We start from the raw sequence: 19,252 nt of genomic DNA, 5'->3' as shown, positions 1-19,252 counted from the left end.
ATTGTCCCCTGTCCTAATATCCTATGTATATTCCACATCCATTGACGTACTTCATAACAGATAGCTCTGATAATTAATTTACGCAATTAGTTAGAAATGTGAAATTCAAAATTTGTCATGTTGATTCCTGTAACTGTTAGGAACAAATTAAAAAATGAGAAGGGAAGACATTGAAAGATAGTGAAAATCAAAGCAAATTTCAGCTATGATCTGAACAAATGTTAAGTTTCTTGTAACTTATCTATGCGCCCTTTTTTAAATAAAAGCATTAACAATTTAACTTAATAAATACAATAGACCATATCAAGCTTCTTTTAAATGAATGTTTATTGTAAAAAGTATATACCTACAAACAAAAGTTCTTTTAATGTTGAAATTAATAGGCCTGAACTTTATAATGTGCATAAAGGGATTAGTTTAGGACAAGGGTAGAAATCCGCCAATTTCAAGACAGTCGGCTGCAACAGTGCATTGGCTGTGGACAGCACAAAAAGGTTGGCTTGTTTTCTTACTGACGGCTTATATTTAATCAGACAGCTGAGACTAAACAAAAATGGAAAAATAGTAGCTGCTAGTTGAAAAAATGGCGGTTTTGGTTAATTTTTGGCATCTAGCCGTCAATTATGCTGCTCCACATTATGAATAAAGCTGCTGGCAAGCGACTAAATTCAACAAAAAAAATTTGGCGGCCTAAAAGAATGAAATTGCGGCCGACCAAACCTGTGAGGCCCTAATTTAAAGTCATTGTATTATAATTAAGAAATGCACATGATATGATATTAAAGGTAGTGCAGTATGATAGTGAGAAACTTTCATACAATTATCCATTTACTATTAATATTCAAGTTAGAAGATAAACAAAGTTTACATTAAATTCTAAGAAACTAAAGCCTTTCATTTAAAGAACAATAATACCTCACTCAAATTTAAGAAAGAAAGACGGATATATCAGTATTTTTATTAAATAATGCAAAGACACACTCTTAGAACTATTTTCTCGTATTTATTCGAAAACGATTAATATCCGGTGGATTAGAACCGGGTCTCATCCATACGAAAAAAACTAATTCTAGCATGGTATTATATCCAATTTTCTATGAATATAAAAATGTACAATCATAACATTAAAACCAGTTTTTTAAAGCCCGTGCCTTCGTCATCTCGGGGCTATATAAACTGGAAATCTGTTTATGATACAATGCGAAAAATAACTATTTACAACTGTGTTGAATTTATTTGCTAGTTATTTTGTCTCAAACAGCCTGTCTTAATTGGTGATTACTTGAATGCCTTTCTTTGCCTCTTGTAGGATTTAGACGTCCTTGTTGCTTTGCAAAATTAACGGGGCTAGGGTTTAAGATATTTGAATAAAAGCTGACATTAAACATTATTTTAGTGCCACAATTTTAGAGTACATTAGTTTATAGTTACGTTATTTCTAAACTAGCGGCTACGCCCTCAAAGACCTCTAGGGGCAATTGAGGAAAGGGAGAAGTCGATCCCCCACTTTTAATCTTAGTTTTAAAAAAAAACCAAATTTGGTTTTATGGGTGGCATGGAAAGTATTTTTTTCAAAGGGCGATTTTCTTTGGAGGTTTCCTTCCACGAAATAGTAAAAAACCATAGGAGAACCATATCAGTTAAGCAAGTTCCTTTGTTATGGTTTTCTCTTCTTTTACATTTTAAAACTAAAATTGAAAGGTGGGGGGGGGGGGGGGCTCAACTTGGTCCCACCACCCTCAAATGCCTCTAGGGGCGTAGCAACAAGTATATTTTTATCCTGAAATTGTGATAAAATAAAATAATGAAATAAAAACATTATATTGGTCTTTTGGGATTTTAAAGAGACTAAACAAAGGACAATAAATTAATGTACTATAAACAACCTTATTCATAATAAACAAAATTACCCCTACTGTAGATTTTAATTATTGATAGAAAAGTTTTAGCACTGCTAGCTTGAAAAACCAAATCCCGATTTTTAGGAAAAACTTTGTCAACCAGTATAATTAAGAGTGCAATATCCCCTCCCTCCCAACCTACCTCCCTGGGTCTTGTGTATCTTTTGACATTTTGTTAAAATGAGAAATGGCATCGACAACTCAATTTAAAATCTAGGTGACTAAAACATTCCATTTTTTACCGTTAGTATTAAAATTAGTCAGAAATTGAGTAATAAGTAAATATGGGAATAGTCCCTTTCGTAACATCGCCCCATATGGGGCGATTCGTCGTATTTTTAGAATGGCTTTTTATAGGTTATTTTAGGTTATGTTAGGTTATAAATATTGGGTTAGATGATTGCCCAACAGGGTTAGGTAATTGGCTCCACAGGGGCTAGAAATATGTAGAAAAAAGCTACTGTGAAAAATACGAAGAATCGCCCCTAAGGTGCGATGTTTCGAAAGGGACTATACCCGTAAATATAAAAACTTGATTTGTGGTGGTTTGACTGCGGCTAAGCTAATGAAAAAAAAACATTTAGGAAAACTAACCCTTTGATTGCATGACCAATGTCTGTTTATGCATGGCAATAAGTTGACAATGTTTACTCAGGGATAAGACAATGGCTGATAAATTCCCAATGTTGATACACAAAATTATCCCTTTTCTGTAAAAAAATTTGTGTTTTAAACGTTTGGACAATTAATGAACAAACCAATCAAAATTCGATAAAAGTCCCCAATGTTGCAAAGCCAACGAATAAGAAAACGGTATTATAAAACATTGGGGACTCGTGTAATAAACAGCTCAACATATTACTGAGGCAAATCAACTCCCCAAAATGAAGACTTTAAAAAATAATGACTTACTTATCTTTTATCTTTGATATACTACCAGGGAGGGTGGGGATATTTGAACTATGAATTAAACTGATACCCAAAATATTATGTACAAGCTTCACATTCTTGAAAAAAAATATTAAATCTTGTTCAAACTAGCAGGAAAAAATATTTTTCAACCAATAGTTCTAGTATACAAATAGATAATCTTGTTATTACCATTGTGGTTGTAAGAGGGGGGGGGGGGGTAGTTTTGACACAATTGCGTAAACCTGGAGTATAGGCTTTATCTTTGGACTGAGAGGATAGGTTATTAAAGACAAAATATCCGCAAATTTAAGATTTTTTGGATAGGCCTCCAGTTCCGGAGCTCCAGGCCTCCAGGTGGTCTCTGTACAGGTAAAAATAAAAAAAAAATTTAGAGGTCAACTTATAAAACAAAATATGCACCTTTTTTAATGTTATTCACATATTTGATGAAAAAACATGCATATTTTGTTTTATAAGCTGGCCTCTAACTCTTAAATTTTTTTCTTTTTTTTTATCTTTAGTACAGAGACCACCTGGAGGCCTATCCAAAAAATCTTAAAAGTTGCGGGTATTTCATCATATAAGAATGATTTTATCTTTAATAACCTATTCTCTCAGTCAAAAGATAAAGCCTATACTCCAGGTTTACGCAAATGTGTCAAAACTCCCCCCCCCCCCTTTAATAGTCCATTGTCTTATCCCCTATGATCCCAGCAAATTATAGCACAAGAACCATTTGTATGTCCATGCTAAACATAAAAATAAAGAACGGGTTTGTTGTTTTTTAATACAATACAATCACAGTGAACTACAGCCTTATACGTATTCTGTGACACATATGTTGATTAAGACTTTAGGAATGGTCTAAGATTTCACTATGGAGCCAGAGTGAAGTTTGACACATACACACACAGAGATGGGTGTACCAGAGACCTAATAATACATGGGAATAAAAAATGGTTCTATTAATAGTGGACACATTACTAAAATCCCACTCCAGTTAGGAGGAATAAAGAAAACATTGTAATTTCTCCAGGGATTGTGAAGGATAAGACAATGATGTAAATCGTTAATGTTGATAAACAAAATTACCCCTTCTGTAGATTAATGTAACTTAATGGTTATATGCTTGAGAATGTTGTCATTTTTGCTTAAATTATTATCCACATATCATTATATTTGTTGTATATCAAACTAAACTAGATATTGCCAACCAAGTTAAAAACCTTTTGTTGTCTCTAATCTAAAACACACGCAGAACAATTGAAACTTTAAAAACAAAGTCACAAGGCACAATATAACGACTTGAAATCGTTTAAATCCATTTTCCTTAAGAGGACGTTTTGGGGTTTTAAGAGCTAACCCTTGCATGTTTAAAAACAAGTTCACTGTAACATTTAGAAATGAAATTAAGAAATCCCAGCCGTAACCAATAAATGAAATAAGTCGAAATAATATTTGTTAGGGTTTCGTGATTTTGGCTATTTCTTTAGGTTTGTCTTGGACGAAACGACGAACTTTTATCTGACCATCAAATATTTATTCGTATTTGTTATATCTTTTCTAAAAAAAATCTCAAGATCTAGGCATTATAATCAAAGTATAGTTTAAAGGCAAAAAATTAGAAAAGAAAATTAGTAGGTATATAATATCATACAATGATGAATTTTTATATGATTTGTAATATGGTGATCATATCTAGTTAATAATTTTTGAACCAGACTAATTTTAATATGTATAAAAAGTACACATCAACTTAAAATAAGATGATTGATGACAAAAAGACAAAACATAATTTTTATTTATTGCTTTGTAAGATTTTAATCTTACCTAATAAAAAATGCGATTAATTCAACGAGACATGGGATATAGGTTTAAGTAAATGAACGGTTTAAAATACTAAAATTATTAAATCATTTGTTTTAATTGCTCCAAAAATACTTAAGTAACAGGATGTTTGTCTGTTTGTGTATCTGTGTGTACCGATGGATCTCGCTAACCGCTGAACCGATCGGGTTCTCCTTAACAGGGTAGCTTCTCATAGGTTCCGGGAAGGTTTATAACTATTTTCTTGGGGGGTAGGACACCCCCAACCCCCCCAAAAATGAAATACCCCCTCCCAAAAAAATGTTTAAATTTTTTAACTAAAATTAAAAATGATGGGAGGGGGGGCACCAACCCCCCCCCCAAAAAAAAAATTCCAACCCCACAATATTTTTTTTTACTTTTTCTTTTAAAATCTAAGATTAGAAATTGGGTTATCAAATTCGACTCCCCCCCTCCTCAAGGGGCGTATCCGCTAGTACTGGATATAGTGAAGGGGTATTTTATCTACAAAATTCAAACTTCAGATTGGGGGCGGATAGATCTATACTTTCTACTACAATTATCTTGATTTTTTATGTATTATTAGATCCATCCATATATTTTAAGGGATGAGATAATAAATGATAAATTGATTTACATCTCTAATTATATCAAACAAATTCTCCCTATGTAGTTTAAGCCAACGAATATGAGAAGTGTATATTAATTTTTGTTCCATATCTGTATTAGTAATGCACAGGAAATAGAGTTCACTGCATAGTGGCTGTTTTAACGCACGTTTTCTCTTGGCACACCTCTGGCGTGATATAAAAATGATTTTAAATTGATGAAAAATAAGAATCTCTTTTTTGATATTTTAATTTACCCCCTCCTACTACCTATGCTTTAACAATACATGATATTTTCAAAGTGCATTTTGCATTTGACAACAAACTTTATGTGATGGTTATCATAATACTTAATCTTAACATGATTGAATGTCAAAGATAGATTGTGATATATTAGAATATTTTGAAAATTGCAAAAAAAACAAAGACGACATCTCCCAAAGAATCGTCAAAATTACCAAAAATCATTGATGTAAAATTTAGTGTCAAAATCAACATGTTAATAAAGGACCTACAGACCTTCATGTTAAAAAATTATTCCACAAAGTTTTAAATAAAAAAGACGATTCTAACATAGAGCTATCTATTATGGACGGACGGACCACTAAAAAAATGAAAAGGCTTCACAACGAAGTAAAAGGGTAATGCTTTAGAAATTTAAGTGTCAGCAACTATTGTTCTTTTACAATTAATTTGAAAACCACAAGGAAGTCGGTGAATAAGTTGGTCCAGATAAAACACATGGGATATTACGAAATTGTGAATTATTTATTGTTGCAAACTTGACGTTGACATAAAATGGTGGCTAATTTAAACATTATAGTTTCCCTAAATTGGACCAGGAGTTGTCTGAGCAGAATCTTATATTGTGCAGAAGGTTTGGGTTTAAATTTAGAAGTTTTTCTTTTAAGTATATATTTAAAAATACATATTTAGTAAAGAAAGAAAAAATTATAAAGGCTTGCAAAGACAAACATACAAATTTTACCTACCTACAGTTTTTATTTTTTAGGTATTCAAGAAAAATATTTTTTTAATAATTTATTAAAATCTGAAAAGATCATTCTTAGGACATATTATTTATTACTTTGTTTTATAGAGGCAAGATGCAGACAGTTATTTGATATGAAGACAGCAAATTATTCATAGATTTTACAAAAATTTTCATATCATTAAGTGTCACATCACTGCTTGAAACGAAGAATTGTCATCAAGTTATCAGATAAAGAATTAAAATATGGATAACTTAACAATTATAGAACAAGCTTGACTAACCCTAATTTTTTAATAGCTGGAATATTAAACAACATGAAACTAATGACTTTTTAAAAGAAAAAAATAACTCTCCTCATAGACGTCCAAGCTTTTTTTTTGGGGGGGGGGTAAAAAATTGTAAGGGGGGGTAATTCGTATTTTTTTTGGTGTGGGGGGGGGGGGTTAAATGGCGCGCGAAGCGTGCCGAAATTTTTTTTTACCCCCCAAAAATTTTTACCCCGGGGGTAAAATTTGATTTTTTTTTGGGGGGGGGGGGGGTAATTACCCCCCCTGAAGTCTGTTTGGAGGGGGGGGGGGGGGGGGGTAAATTTAATTTACCCCCTGGGTAAAATTTTTTGGGGGGGTAATTTAAATATTATTAAATATTTAGTATTAAAAATTTAAGAAAAAAAAGAAAATCTAATGAAAAATGGCCAAAATACAAAAGATTCATCATGTATTATACTACTTTAGCAGAGAGTCATTCATAGAAATAAGACGAAGAATGCTAAATTTTAACAATTGGTGCTGACACTTACTTTTTTTGACAAGCTTTTTTGAAACCGCTGTTTTAATAGTCCTTGGGATAATATAAATGACATGCAAGAAATCATTGAAATACATTGATTTTTGGAAAAGTTAACCTTTTCAAGAAAGGCGTAATGAAACTAGACTAACCTGTGCTAATTTATTGGCTGGATATAGTCGAGTCACTCTTCGCAGAACTCCTAAATTTCAAAAAAAATCATAAAAATGCATAATTTTACCCATTAATATTTGTGCTTTTAGATAACTATTTTTGTTTGAGAAAGGTCAACTGACTAAATTCTGTATTTGCAAATAAAAACTTTCAGACTTTCATAAAAATAATGTTAGTAAAATTACTATAAAAGAAGACAAATGGGCTTTTCAAGTAAATTTATTCCCCACTGACCAATTCCTGTCCCAGTTATAGAACATCTTTATATATAAACAAGGATGACAACATCCATAAAAGCGAAGCTCTAAAACGTTAGGACAAACGAACATTAACACTGTACTTGTATAGTGTCAGAACTGAATAATCAGGCTATAAATGTATAACAGTCAAATTAAATTGTAAGTAAATCTGATGAAAAACTGCTTAAATACAGGATATTGTTTAAGGACATACATACATTTATAGGACTTGATTATAGAGATGATTCGCATAAACCAATGTACTTTGTTGTCCTAGGAATCAGTATTTCAAAAATCAGACCAATTGTATAATTTTATCACATAAAAATTTGATGTTAAAAAAGTTGAAAATCAACATGTTTAAAATGGACGTACGGACTTTCTGTTAACGATTATAGAGTTGCTTTGCTTTCTAACTCGTACCTAACTCCTATAGGAATCATCATGCAAAGTTTGAAATCGATGGAACAATTTTAACATGCCTAATTTAACGAAAAGAGCTATCCGTTACATACGGACGGACCGACCCAAATTATAGAAAAGCTTCGCTTTTAACAGAAATTTAAAAGTTTTTTTGGTGTATGTGAGAATTTGGACGAATAAAAATTTCTATTTTGCATGGGATTAAGGCCCCTATCTTTTTAAATGACTGTTGCATCATTATTATTTATTGTAACCGGCAGAGGAAAACGTTGCAATAGATAATAAAACGTATAATTAATTATTTTCCAAGCGAAGCTTTTCTGTCATGAGCGTAAAATACGTTCCAATCTCAATATATTGATAATTAGATCTTTATAAAGTAAAAAACTTAATCATACACTTTTTACACTAGTGGCTGAGCCTTTAACATCTAGAGGTTCTATACTCAAAAGGAGAGAAAGATGGTTGAAAAATATTAAAATTTTTTTTTTATATTTTCTACGTTAGGTAAATTTTGCCAAAAGGTAGTAAGAGGGGGGAAAGTTTTGACACATTTGCGTTATCTTTGGACTGAAAGGATAGATTATTAAGGATAAAATCATTTTAATATGATAAATTTTCCCAAGTTTAAATATATTTTGGATAGGCCTCCAACTTCAGCAGCTGCAGGCCTCCAGGTGGTCTCTTGACAGGTAAAAATGAAAATTTAATTTTTTTTTGAAGAGTTAGAGGTCAACTTATAAAACAAATTTGCATTTTTTTTTCAAATATGTAAATAACATTATTTTGTTTTATAATTTGACATCTAACTCTTCAAAATTTAAAAAAATTTTTTGCCTGTTCAAAGACCACTTCAAAAAATCGTAAAACTTAGGAAAATTTATCATATAAGTATGAATTTATCCCTATTAATCTATCCTCTCAGTCCAAAAATAAAATAATAAACATGTGTCAAAACTTCCTCCATCTTATTGCTTTCTTAATATGAAGGCTTCACTTTTATACCTCTTGTCATCCTTGTTTCCTTGTTTAAAATGTGCCCATAGTATTCAATATTTTGTACAGCAAAAGTTTATTTAATTCAATTACAATATGGTTGGTAAATTGATGTAGATTCTCACTGATGAAAAACAAAGTTACCACACATATGCAAATTAAAATCATCGGTGGAAAATTTTGGACACTGGCGGTTTGAACCAACCAATCAATTTTCTATAAAATCAATAAAAATATATATATATCCTACCTAATGCTTCTTCTGTTTTACATTTTTCTTTGTAAATAACAGCTTTTCTATACAATGCTTTCTCGTTATTAGGCTCTATCTTTAAAACCTAAACATAAAAATTAATGATTTTCCTATGCAAAGCTTTCTTTATGAAAACGTATTTATGAGAAGCATCATTTTTTTGTACAATAGATAGGTAAAGGTTTTGTGATTTTTTTATATGCTAAGCTATGGTCAGTTTATTATTGTGGTGAAAATTTCCATAAAGGCTTCAAATCGTATTAATATTCACTTGATACTAACTTTTTTGGCCCGTGAAGGAAACTTACGCCTAGCAAATTTTGAAGAAATTTTCATTCAAAATATTATTAAGGCATTTAGGCAAAAAAATTCATCTGTTGGCCAAGAAACTGGATAATATATCGATAATAAATGTATAGGATGTATTTATGACATATTGTAAAGTTTAGATGTAAAATTGGCAAGAATCAGATGTAAAATTGACAATTTTGGATGTAAAAATGCCTGTGTTAGGTGTATTTATGACGGTTACTTTAAGTATGACTGTATTTTTGGCAGAGTTTTTACATTTTGACAAAAAAACATCCAGATGTATTTCTGCCAGTTGCAGGAATGTAACCGACTAATTATGGCAAACTTCACCTTTTCCACTCTACGTTAAAATAAGCCCACCTGTTTCACACTAGCAAGGGCAGAATCCCATGCTTCTAACTTCATTTGGGCCTAAAAAAGAGAGGTTTTTTTACTTCGGTGCAATTAAAATCTTTTAAACTGATTGGTATACAAAATGGTAAACAAATGAGTAGTGAGAAGAATAAATATAAAAGTTTTAGAGCATCTTTGCCATTGTTGAAATTTTCATCCAAAACACTTAATTAAATTATTTAATAAAATATCAATCCACTTATAAAAGCAATTTAGATAAAATTACAATTTAGATAAAATTGTATGGACAGCATTTGTGTTATGTTAAACGTTTTTCTCGTATTCATTCCAATCCGGTGGAAATGAACCGGTTCTCATCCATACGAAAAAACTATGTCTAGCACCGAATTATATCCAGCTTTCTACGAATATAAAAATGTACAATCATAAGGAAAGCGGAAAGCCGTTTATAATACGATGCAAGAAATAACTATTAAAACATTAAAATACTTATCTAGTTATTTTTATCCATGAATTCAATGAATATTTTAAAAAGAGACAGGGGGAGTGCAAATTTACTTAAAATTGCTGAGAAAAAAACACATAAGCATTGAATATAAAGTAATTTTTCGTTGACGCATTCATTACGCATACGGACGTATCATATTATTAAGTATCTATTCTACAAAAAAAAATTTGTACACTTGTTTAATGTTACCTGCGCCATATTATTAAATGCTTTGACTCTACATTCTAATAGATTAAACACTGGACGGGGCAATAGAAATCTGTCAATTGGAACCTGAAAAACAAAACATAAATACCTAGATATTTGATAACTTACAGCAATATTAAAAAAGGATGGCAACATCCAGAGGTAACAAAGCACAAAACAATCATGGATTGAAAATAGAATAAATTAAAATAGTCAAGCAAATGTTCAGTAGTCATAAAAATAAGAGGAAGAAAAAGAAAGGACATAGGAAAAGAAGATATTAGAATGACCAATGATCAGCTTCACTATAAAAGAGAACCATATCGGTTTAGCTGTTACCGTGATCCTTCAGTACAAAAGAACAGACTGACTGACACATGACTGACTTACATATCTATAAGGAGAATTTACTCTCCTTCGTATATACCTAATCTTTTTTGGTGTTAAAATATTTTCTGGAAAAATCCCTTAAAATTGTTGAATTTACCTCTACTTCACTATCAATAGATTCGTCGTCCAAGTACTCTACAGCTTTCCTAAAAATAAAACATCAGAATCTAAATAATTTTTGTATTAAATGGATAAGAGAAATATAAATTAAACTATCTATTCTCACATAAACGACCCCTTAAATAGTGGATGTAGTAAATATTCTTTTTTTCTCCCCGAGGTAGTCATTTATTCCCCTGGTATCATTTTTTTCCCTGAGCATGGGAAAAAACGTGAGAAAAAATATGTTTTAGTATAAAGAAATGTTCTATCGGTTTCAAACCTTTTCCATTTGATAGATCTCCCCGACTTTGGAAAAACTGTTAGACCGATTTTTGAAATTCAATCTGTGAAAAAAGATATACCTAGGTATTAAAGTTTTAATTTTTTGTTTTGAAAATATTATTTTACATGTATTGACGCCATCTTGGATTATGATAATTTTTTTTGTTAGAAGATTTTTTTTTACAAAATTTTTAAAAAAATTAAATTTTTACAATGAAAAAAAAATCTTTGAACTTAAAATAACCAATAATTCAAAGATTTTTTCTATTTAATTTGGAAGATCTTTTTTTGTTTTAAATTTTAAAGTTTACCTCGGGGAAAAATATGACTACCTCGGGGAAAAAAATAAAATTAAAAACCAAAATTAAACCACATGTTAGCATAACAAGGATGACAACATCCATAAAAGCGACGCACTGAAACGGTAGGACAAACGGACATGGACACTTTTAGTGTCAAAACTGAATAATCAAAATACACATGTATAAATGTCTAAGAGTCGAAGCAAAATTATAAGTAAATTTGTTGAAAACTGCTTTATACAGGATAATGTTTATAGACATACTTACATATTTAGGACTTGATTATAGAGTTGCTTCGCTTATAACATTATACTGTGTTGTCCCAGGAATCAGTATACCAAAAATCAGATCAATCGGATGATTAGATCACATAAAAATTTGTTGTTAAAAAAGTAAAAAAATCAACATGTTTAAAATGGACGTACGGACATTTTGGTGATGATTATAGAGTTGCTACGCTTTCTAAATCGTACCTAACTATTAAAGGAATCACCATGAAAAATTTGAAATCGATAGGACAATTCTAACATGCCTAAATTAACGAAAAAAGCTATCCGTTACGGACGCACGGACGTACGGACGGACCGACCCTAATTATAGAAAAGCTTCGCTTTTAAAAATGAGTTTGAGTAAATATTAAAAAAATATTCATTCCTAAACAAAAATACTGGATAGGAATACCCCATTTGCTTCTTAATTCCTGTTCCTAGGGAGCTATAAATAAATAAATTATAGGTATAGAAAGGGTAATTTTGTGTACGATAGTTGGGGATGTACATCATTTTATTGGCCATAGTTTTATCACTTTAGATCCTTTATTGCGATATCACTGAGTAAATTTTATCTCGTTTATTTTCATTTCTGATTTTTTTGTGAGAATTTAAATGAATGAAATAATTAAAGAAATAGATAGTAACTAACCTATAGCACTGGATAGCCTGACTATATTCTCCTCTTGTATACCAACTATTTCCGCGTAACCTCTTTTGATTTCCAATTCTAAAATTAAAATGAATTAGATATTTTATTTTAATATTCATTTACATTCAATTAATGTAATTGTTGGAGTTTTGTTGAATTTCTGTTTTGCCCTAACACTGCACCGTCTAGTCTAGTCAAGAAGAAAAAAAAACCATGAAGTAATAATAGAAGGAGGAGTAACTGGGAAAATCTAAGTAGGTCAACTCATAGTAATAATAATCTAGGTATCCATCTTGATATTCTACATATCATTATCTATCTATCTATCCAAAAACATGGTACTAATATCTACCTATCTCTCTCCTCAGCACTTAGTTCAGAAGGTGGTGGTAACTGTGAAGAGCTAAGAAGGTCAACTCTTGGTAATAATAATCTATCTATCTACCTTGATATTATCTATCTATCTATCCTAAATTATGCTACTAATATCTACCTATCTCTCTCCTCAACACTTAGTACAGAAGGTGGTGGTAACTGTGAAGAGATAAGAAGGTCAACTCTTGGTAATAATAATCTATCTATCTACCTTGATATTATTTATCTATCTATCCTAAATTATGCTACTAATATCTACCTATCTCTCTCCTCAACACTTAGTTCAGAAGGTGGTGGTAACTGTGAAGAGCTAAGAAGGTCAACTCTTGGTAATAATAATCTATCAATCTACCTTGATATTATCTATCTATCTATCCACAGTTATGGAATCTCGACCACAAAGATTTTTTTTATCCAATCTTGACAAGTGAGGTATGTTTGGAAAGAGGAATATATATAGAAAACGCCTATGTAAATTAGAAAATCCGCAGAAATCATATTTGCAAGTTATTTGCAAAAATCTGCAATGTTAATTTGCAAAATTAATTTCATGCCTTAAATGACAGATTTAGAAAAAATCTTTTCATGAAACATGTTTATTTATAAGTTTAGAACATTATTAAGGCAAAAAAATTTTCTTTAGTGTTACTTTTTTCACCCTATATCTGAAAAAAAGCAGTTTCTCACATTTTATGATAAAAAAGGTATAGGAACAAAAAATATGTTTTTTCTTGATGTAAACACAATAAATGGCATATAATCTATCATCCTAAATGTAAAAATCATATATAGAATCCTTTTTAGAGGAAATATAGTGCAAAAAGTAACTAAGACATTTTTGCAAAGTATGAAAATCTAAAGAAAATAGTTATTTTGCTTTTGATATACATATCAGATAAATGTATATAGGATTAGTGATCAAAAACTATAAAACATGTTATAAGTTTTTTCAACACTGTCATTGATTAAATTGCACTTTTAGGTTAAAGAATTTCTGAAGTAGTGCATAAAAACTCTTTTTATGAAGTAATCAAACAAAATAAATGCCAAAAAACCAACTACATAATGGTTGTTGTTGTTGTATTGGCTGTTCTTTGTCCGTTTCCGGTCCGGGTTGTCATCAGAAGGATGGTGGGGGGGGGGGGGGGGGCTTATGGTGGGGGCTCTGGAGGGGGGCGGAGGAGGGGAGGAAGACTAGTGAAACTTGGATGGGTGGAGAGGAAGGCAGCTACATGGGTGGGATTTTGCCAAAGGTCCATGGGAGTGAGATTTGTGGGATTATTTGGGCAGGAAAAGAGATGTTGGACAGTTTCTGGGGTAGGATTGGCGGGACAGGATGGGCAGTTGGGGGTAAGAGAAGCGTTGATGGAATGGAGGTAGCTTTGGAGTTTAGGACAATAGTTGGATCTTAATTGGGAGAGGATGGTTCTGTAGTGCCTGGGAAGTTGGGTCTCGGAAGGGTTGATGTCAGGGGGGGCGTGGTTGAGGACAGGATTTGGGGGGTAGGAATTTATGGCTTGGGTAACAGCAGAGGTGTGGAGTCTGGAGATTGTGGATTTGTAGTTTGTAGGAAGGAGGGTGTTGTCGGGTGAAAGAAAAGGTTGTAGGGTAGGAAGGAACATGGATTGAAGGGTGGATTTTTTGGATCTAGGGCCAGGGGGGGTTGTGACGTTGTGGAAGGATGGATGGGACGGACGGAGGGAGGAGGCCAGGTACTGGGAACATAAAAGGGAAAGGTGGTTCCGTACTGGTAGGATTTTGGTTTCTTGGTGGAGGTGGCTGATAGGAGATTTTTTAGTGGAACCAGTACAGATGCGGAGGGCTTGGTTTTTGAGGACTTGGAGTTTGTCAATGTTGTTTTTGGAGGTGTTAGGGAACCAAACAGGACAGGCATAGGTGGTGATGGGGCGGAGGAGGGTGTTGTAGGTGGTGAGGAGGGTCTCCTTCTGGTGGCCCCATTTGGTGCCAGCCAGACATTTGAGGATTCTAAGGCGGGAGGACTACATAATGGTCTACTGCATTATAAAAAACGCCTAATTGTTGATTTGAATTTATTTTGTTTAATAACTTAATAAAAAGAGTTTTTATGTGCAACTTTGGTAATGAGTAAACCTAAAAGTGCATTTTAATCAATGATAGGGTTGAAAAAAGTTATAACCTGTTTTATAGTTTTTGATCACTAATTTTATATCCATTTATCTGATATGTATATCAAAATCAAAAAGGACTATTTTCTTTAGATTTTCATACTTTGCAAAAATGTCTTAGTTACTTTTTGCACTATATTTCCTCCAAAAAGGATTCTATATCTGATTTTTACGTTTAGGATGATAGATTTTATGCCAATTATTGTGTTTACATCAAGAAAAAACACATTTTTTGTTCCTATACCTCTTTTTATCATAAATTGTGAGAAACTGCTTTTTTCAAATATAGGGTGAAAAAAGTAACACTAAAGAATTTTTTTTTGCCTTAAGTATGTTCTATACTTATAAATAAACATATTTCATAAAAGATTTATTTATAAATAAGTCATTGAAGGCAAGAAATTAATTTTGCAAATTAACATTGCAGATTTTTGCAAATAACTTGCAAATATCATTTCTGCGGATTTTTTAATTTACATAGGCATTTTCTATGTATATTCCTCTTTCCAAAAATACCTCACATGTCAAGATTGGATAAAAAAATCTTTGTGGTCGAGATTCCATAACTGTGTATCCTAAATTATGCTACTAATATCTACCTATCTCTCTCCTCAACACTTAGTTCAGAAGGTGGTGGTAACTGCGAAGAGCTAAGTAGGTCAACTCTGATGAAAAGTTTTGTGTCTGGGGCAACTCGGTCTTCGTCCCCTTGAGATCCATACAAAAAGTCTGGTTCGCTCTAAAAGTAATTGACATTAGTGAGTAAGTATTATTAATAATTTTTATGTATAAAAAACGAAGCACAAATAATTTAAAGATATAAAGGCATAATACATAGTCTTAAAACTCAGCAAAATACCAATAAAATCTAAAAACATATGTTTATCTATAATACAAAGCAGAATGATGTCTGTCCGTCCGTCCCATAAGATCTCGGTAACCACTAAACCGATTGGATTCTACTCTTGCTTTATGGAATATACCTACTGGTCCTGTGGTGGTTTTAGGCTATTTTCTTGGGCGAAGCCGCTAGTGAATTTATAAGGTTGCTTAGAAGAGTGATGTTTGTTATAAAATATTTAAAATTTTAGCTTCTTTATAATAATACAAAACTTGTATAGAAGCCAATAAACATTTTAAAAAGTTAGTTATAATAAAAGCATTCAATTGTCTGTACAACCATATAAAAATGAGGGTGCCTGCCTAATACCTATCCAGTTGAGCACTTATAAGCACTCTCCTATTTGCGGGGTCCCTAACCATGCAGGGCCTTAACCTGCGGTGCCTTAACCCACTATGATCTAACCTTACCGGACATATTTCGTTATATAGGGAGAAGGGCTTATCAGTGCTCACCAGAGTACTTTGTGTAAAAGCACCATGACATGTGTTACCTGAACCAAGCAAGTTTCACCAACAAGCATCAGCGGGACAATTAGATCTAAAGCTTGTAACACTTCGCTCTCACCAAGATTAAATTCAAAGGATTTCTCTTCTGAAATATGTCAATTAGATGGGAGAAAAAAATCATAGATTAAATATTATACAGGAAAGATAGGTAAGCTTTTGAAAACCTTTAGTAAAGGAGAAATTTAAAATTTGATTGAACAATACCTACATGCTATATATTTAGGCTTAAAAGTAAGGCAATGAAGATGGAAGTACTAAAAAGTAGGATACCGTCTTTCTGTCTATATTTCACCAGGATCAATCTTAAGATCTCGCTAACCTCCATAAGGAATAGGATCTGTTTTTAACCCCCTCCCCGACACCACCACCACCCTTACCTTTAATAATATCTGAATATTCTTGTAATGATTCTTGATAATTAATTGTGACTCTTTCTCCTTTATTTGGCCTGTGCATAGATCCCTCCACTATCACCTTTTTCCTGGATAAAATATACAGTGTGTTTTTTTATGAGAACTTTTTTGAAAGTAATTTTACCCTACTTAGGTATAGTTATCAGAACTTAATGATTAATGGCTTTTTGTCTTTGTTTTTTGATACAATTAATAGAACAACAACAAAATATTTCAGTTTTTATTATAAAAGTACAGTAAAATCTAAATATCTTCTAATCTAAAACTTCAAGGTGTCCACATCTAAAAATGTTTTTTAGCACATTTTCTTATGCTCAAATCTTCTACCTTTTGCAAGAATGGCTGCAAAATGCTTCAAAGTTGAAATATAGATATAAAAATTACAGATACTATTGGGAACATGTACTAGAACATATCAAAGTTTGAAGGCCATATCTCAACCAGGGAAGGAGTAATGGCCTACCCAAAGTTGACTACTGAAAATCCAATTTTTTTTACTTGCAAGAGGTAGAAGATTTAAGCATAAGAAAAATGCGCTAAAACCATTTTTTAGATGTTGACACCTAAGTTTTGAATTTTAGATTTTACTGTACTTTTTTAATAAAAACTGAAATATTTTTTTGTTATTTTATTAATAAAATTAAAAAAAGAAGAAAATAAGCCATTAATCATTTAATTCTGATAACTATAAGTAGGGTAAAATTGCTTTCAAAAAAGTTCTCATAAAAAAAACACACTGTAGTACAAGTATACACCAACAAAATAATAGGTTAAGAAATAAAGAACTTCAATTATAAATACGAGCAAAAATCTCATGGATAAAACACCTCTAACAAGTAAACTGATTGAATTTTAAGATTTTAAGACAAGCATTATATCTATGATTTTGACTATATTGGAGGGAAAATCCCATAGAACGACTAGAAATTGTTTTCTGGAACCCTAAGAAACTATATCACATGCCTTTTTCGAAACTGTATAAACAAAACAAGGGGACTAAACGTAGTTGAACTTACATTAATCTACCACTGCCAAGAACATCTTCCCAAACTCCCAACTGGCCACCTAAAATATTTTAAAATAAAGAAATGCGTCCAAAACTATTTGTTTTAATATTTTAATTGCAAAAAACGATAAAGGCAAATCATTCTGATAGACAGAAACATATATTACAAAGACTAAGCTAGCTAACTACCAGAGCAGCAAAATATTATTACAGCGCAAACTTTATCTTTCTATTGAATTTCTACTCTGTCTTTTTCGAATGAAGAGTCAACTGAAAGAGATATGGTTACAAACATTTTGGGGACACATGATTGAAAAGTCACACAAGGTTATTTTTAGGTAACTTTAGGGGAAAATGTGTTGTTTATGATACGCTTTAATAATATCATCATCATAAAATCCTGCTATAAGCTTAGAAATGGTCCAGTCTTTTTTAAAGGGACCATTTGCTCCTTGGCTTTGTTGAATTTCTTTCCCCCAACTTTCTTTGTATTATATTTATATAGTGAAAATACGGAAATTTCCTCATTTTGAAATTGTAGAAAATATACACCCCTGCTTTGGTCTGGATTACCTGGAAACATATCTCTGTCTTCATCGTCAATTTCTGATATTTCAGGTTTATCACATTTGTTCTCCTCTTCTTTTAATCTAAATAAATAAGATGATATATATGATTGTGGGGCGTTCGTGAGAGGAATTGCTGACCAACCTACATTAAAAAAAATTTGGGTTAACAGCTTTTTTATTAGGGTTGGGCCGGTTACTTTTTGGCCGGATACTGGATGATTTATAAGCCAGATATCCGATATCCGGCCGAATATTTGGCGAACTTTCGATATCCGGCAAATTACTGGATATCTTGCCGGAGTACTTCTTGATCTTTTTTTTTTGAAACTGGGATAGTTTTGCTTTTTGTAGGGTAGGGGGCAAAAAGGGGCATTTTTATTGACCAGGGGGGAGGCAAAATGGGGCATTTTTCAACATTTAGGGGGGGGGCAGGGGGGGCGGTGGTTAGGGGGGAGGGGCAGGGGGAGCGTTTTGGTCGCTAGGGGGGGCGATTGCCCCAAATGCCCCCTTCGGTTCGCACGCCACTGCATACAGGAGGTCCTAGCTTTAATTTATTTCAGAATTAAAAAATTTAAACAATTTTTGTGAGCCTCGATCCGAGGGGCCAAAAGCCCGGACTGTTTAAACTGGTGTTGATTTTATGATTTTTATTTTAATAAGTATTTGTTCAAAATTGGCTGTAATACGATGCTAAACATGATTTTTTAGTATGGCTTAGTGTAGGTTCTATTTCAGCGGATATTAATCGGTTTCAAAGCCAAACTGGAAATTATATTACCTTTGAGATGTGTCTTGGCAAAGTTCTGGCATATCTGTATAATCATCATCATCCAATATATCCAGATTATCTAGGTAAATAAAG

General features: G+C 32.2%; 1 protein-coding gene across 4 annotated transcripts in view; it reads right to left on the bottom strand.

The window, feature by feature from the left end:
- The window catches only part of LOC145329730 (peptidyl-prolyl cis-trans isomerase FKBP8-like), a 30,870-nt gene that overhangs the window by 10,925 nt on the left and 693 nt on the right, over positions 1-19,252 (bottom strand). For all 4 annotated transcript variants that reach the window (XR_013883067.1, XR_013883066.1, XM_080174099.1 and 1 more), the window contains exons 2-13: positions 19,169-19,238; positions 18,395-18,471; positions 17,832-17,880; positions 16,780-16,883; positions 16,387-16,487; positions 15,592-15,731; positions 12,471-12,548; positions 10,961-11,009; positions 10,477-10,560; positions 9,786-9,836; positions 9,111-9,198; positions 7,181-7,230 (exon numbers count right to left, since the gene is read on the bottom strand). Coding sequence is in view for 2 of the 4 variants with exons in the window: in XM_080174099.1 (XP_080030225.1) it covers positions 7,181-7,230; positions 9,111-9,198; positions 9,786-9,836; positions 10,477-10,560; positions 10,961-11,009; positions 12,471-12,548; positions 15,592-15,731; positions 16,387-16,487; positions 16,780-16,883; positions 17,832-17,880; positions 18,395-18,471; positions 19,169-19,238 (941 nt within the window). In the remaining 2 variants the exon portion in view is untranslated. The remainder of the gene's footprint in view (positions 1-7,180; positions 7,231-9,110; positions 9,199-9,785; positions 9,837-10,476; positions 10,561-10,960; positions 11,010-12,470; positions 12,549-15,591; positions 15,732-16,386; positions 16,488-16,779; positions 16,884-17,831; positions 17,881-18,394; positions 18,472-19,168; positions 19,239-19,252) is intronic.

This window comes from Acartia tonsa, chromosome 10 (assembly GCF_053477335.1).
Source record: "Acartia tonsa isolate MP-2025a chromosome 10, ASM5347733v1, whole genome shotgun sequence".
NCBI classification, from domain to species: Eukaryota; Metazoa; Arthropoda; class Copepoda; order Calanoida; family Acartiidae; genus Acartia; species Acartia tonsa.
The sequence above is the reverse complement of the archived record's forward strand: the minus strand, read 5'-3'. Positions and strand labels throughout refer to the sequence as shown.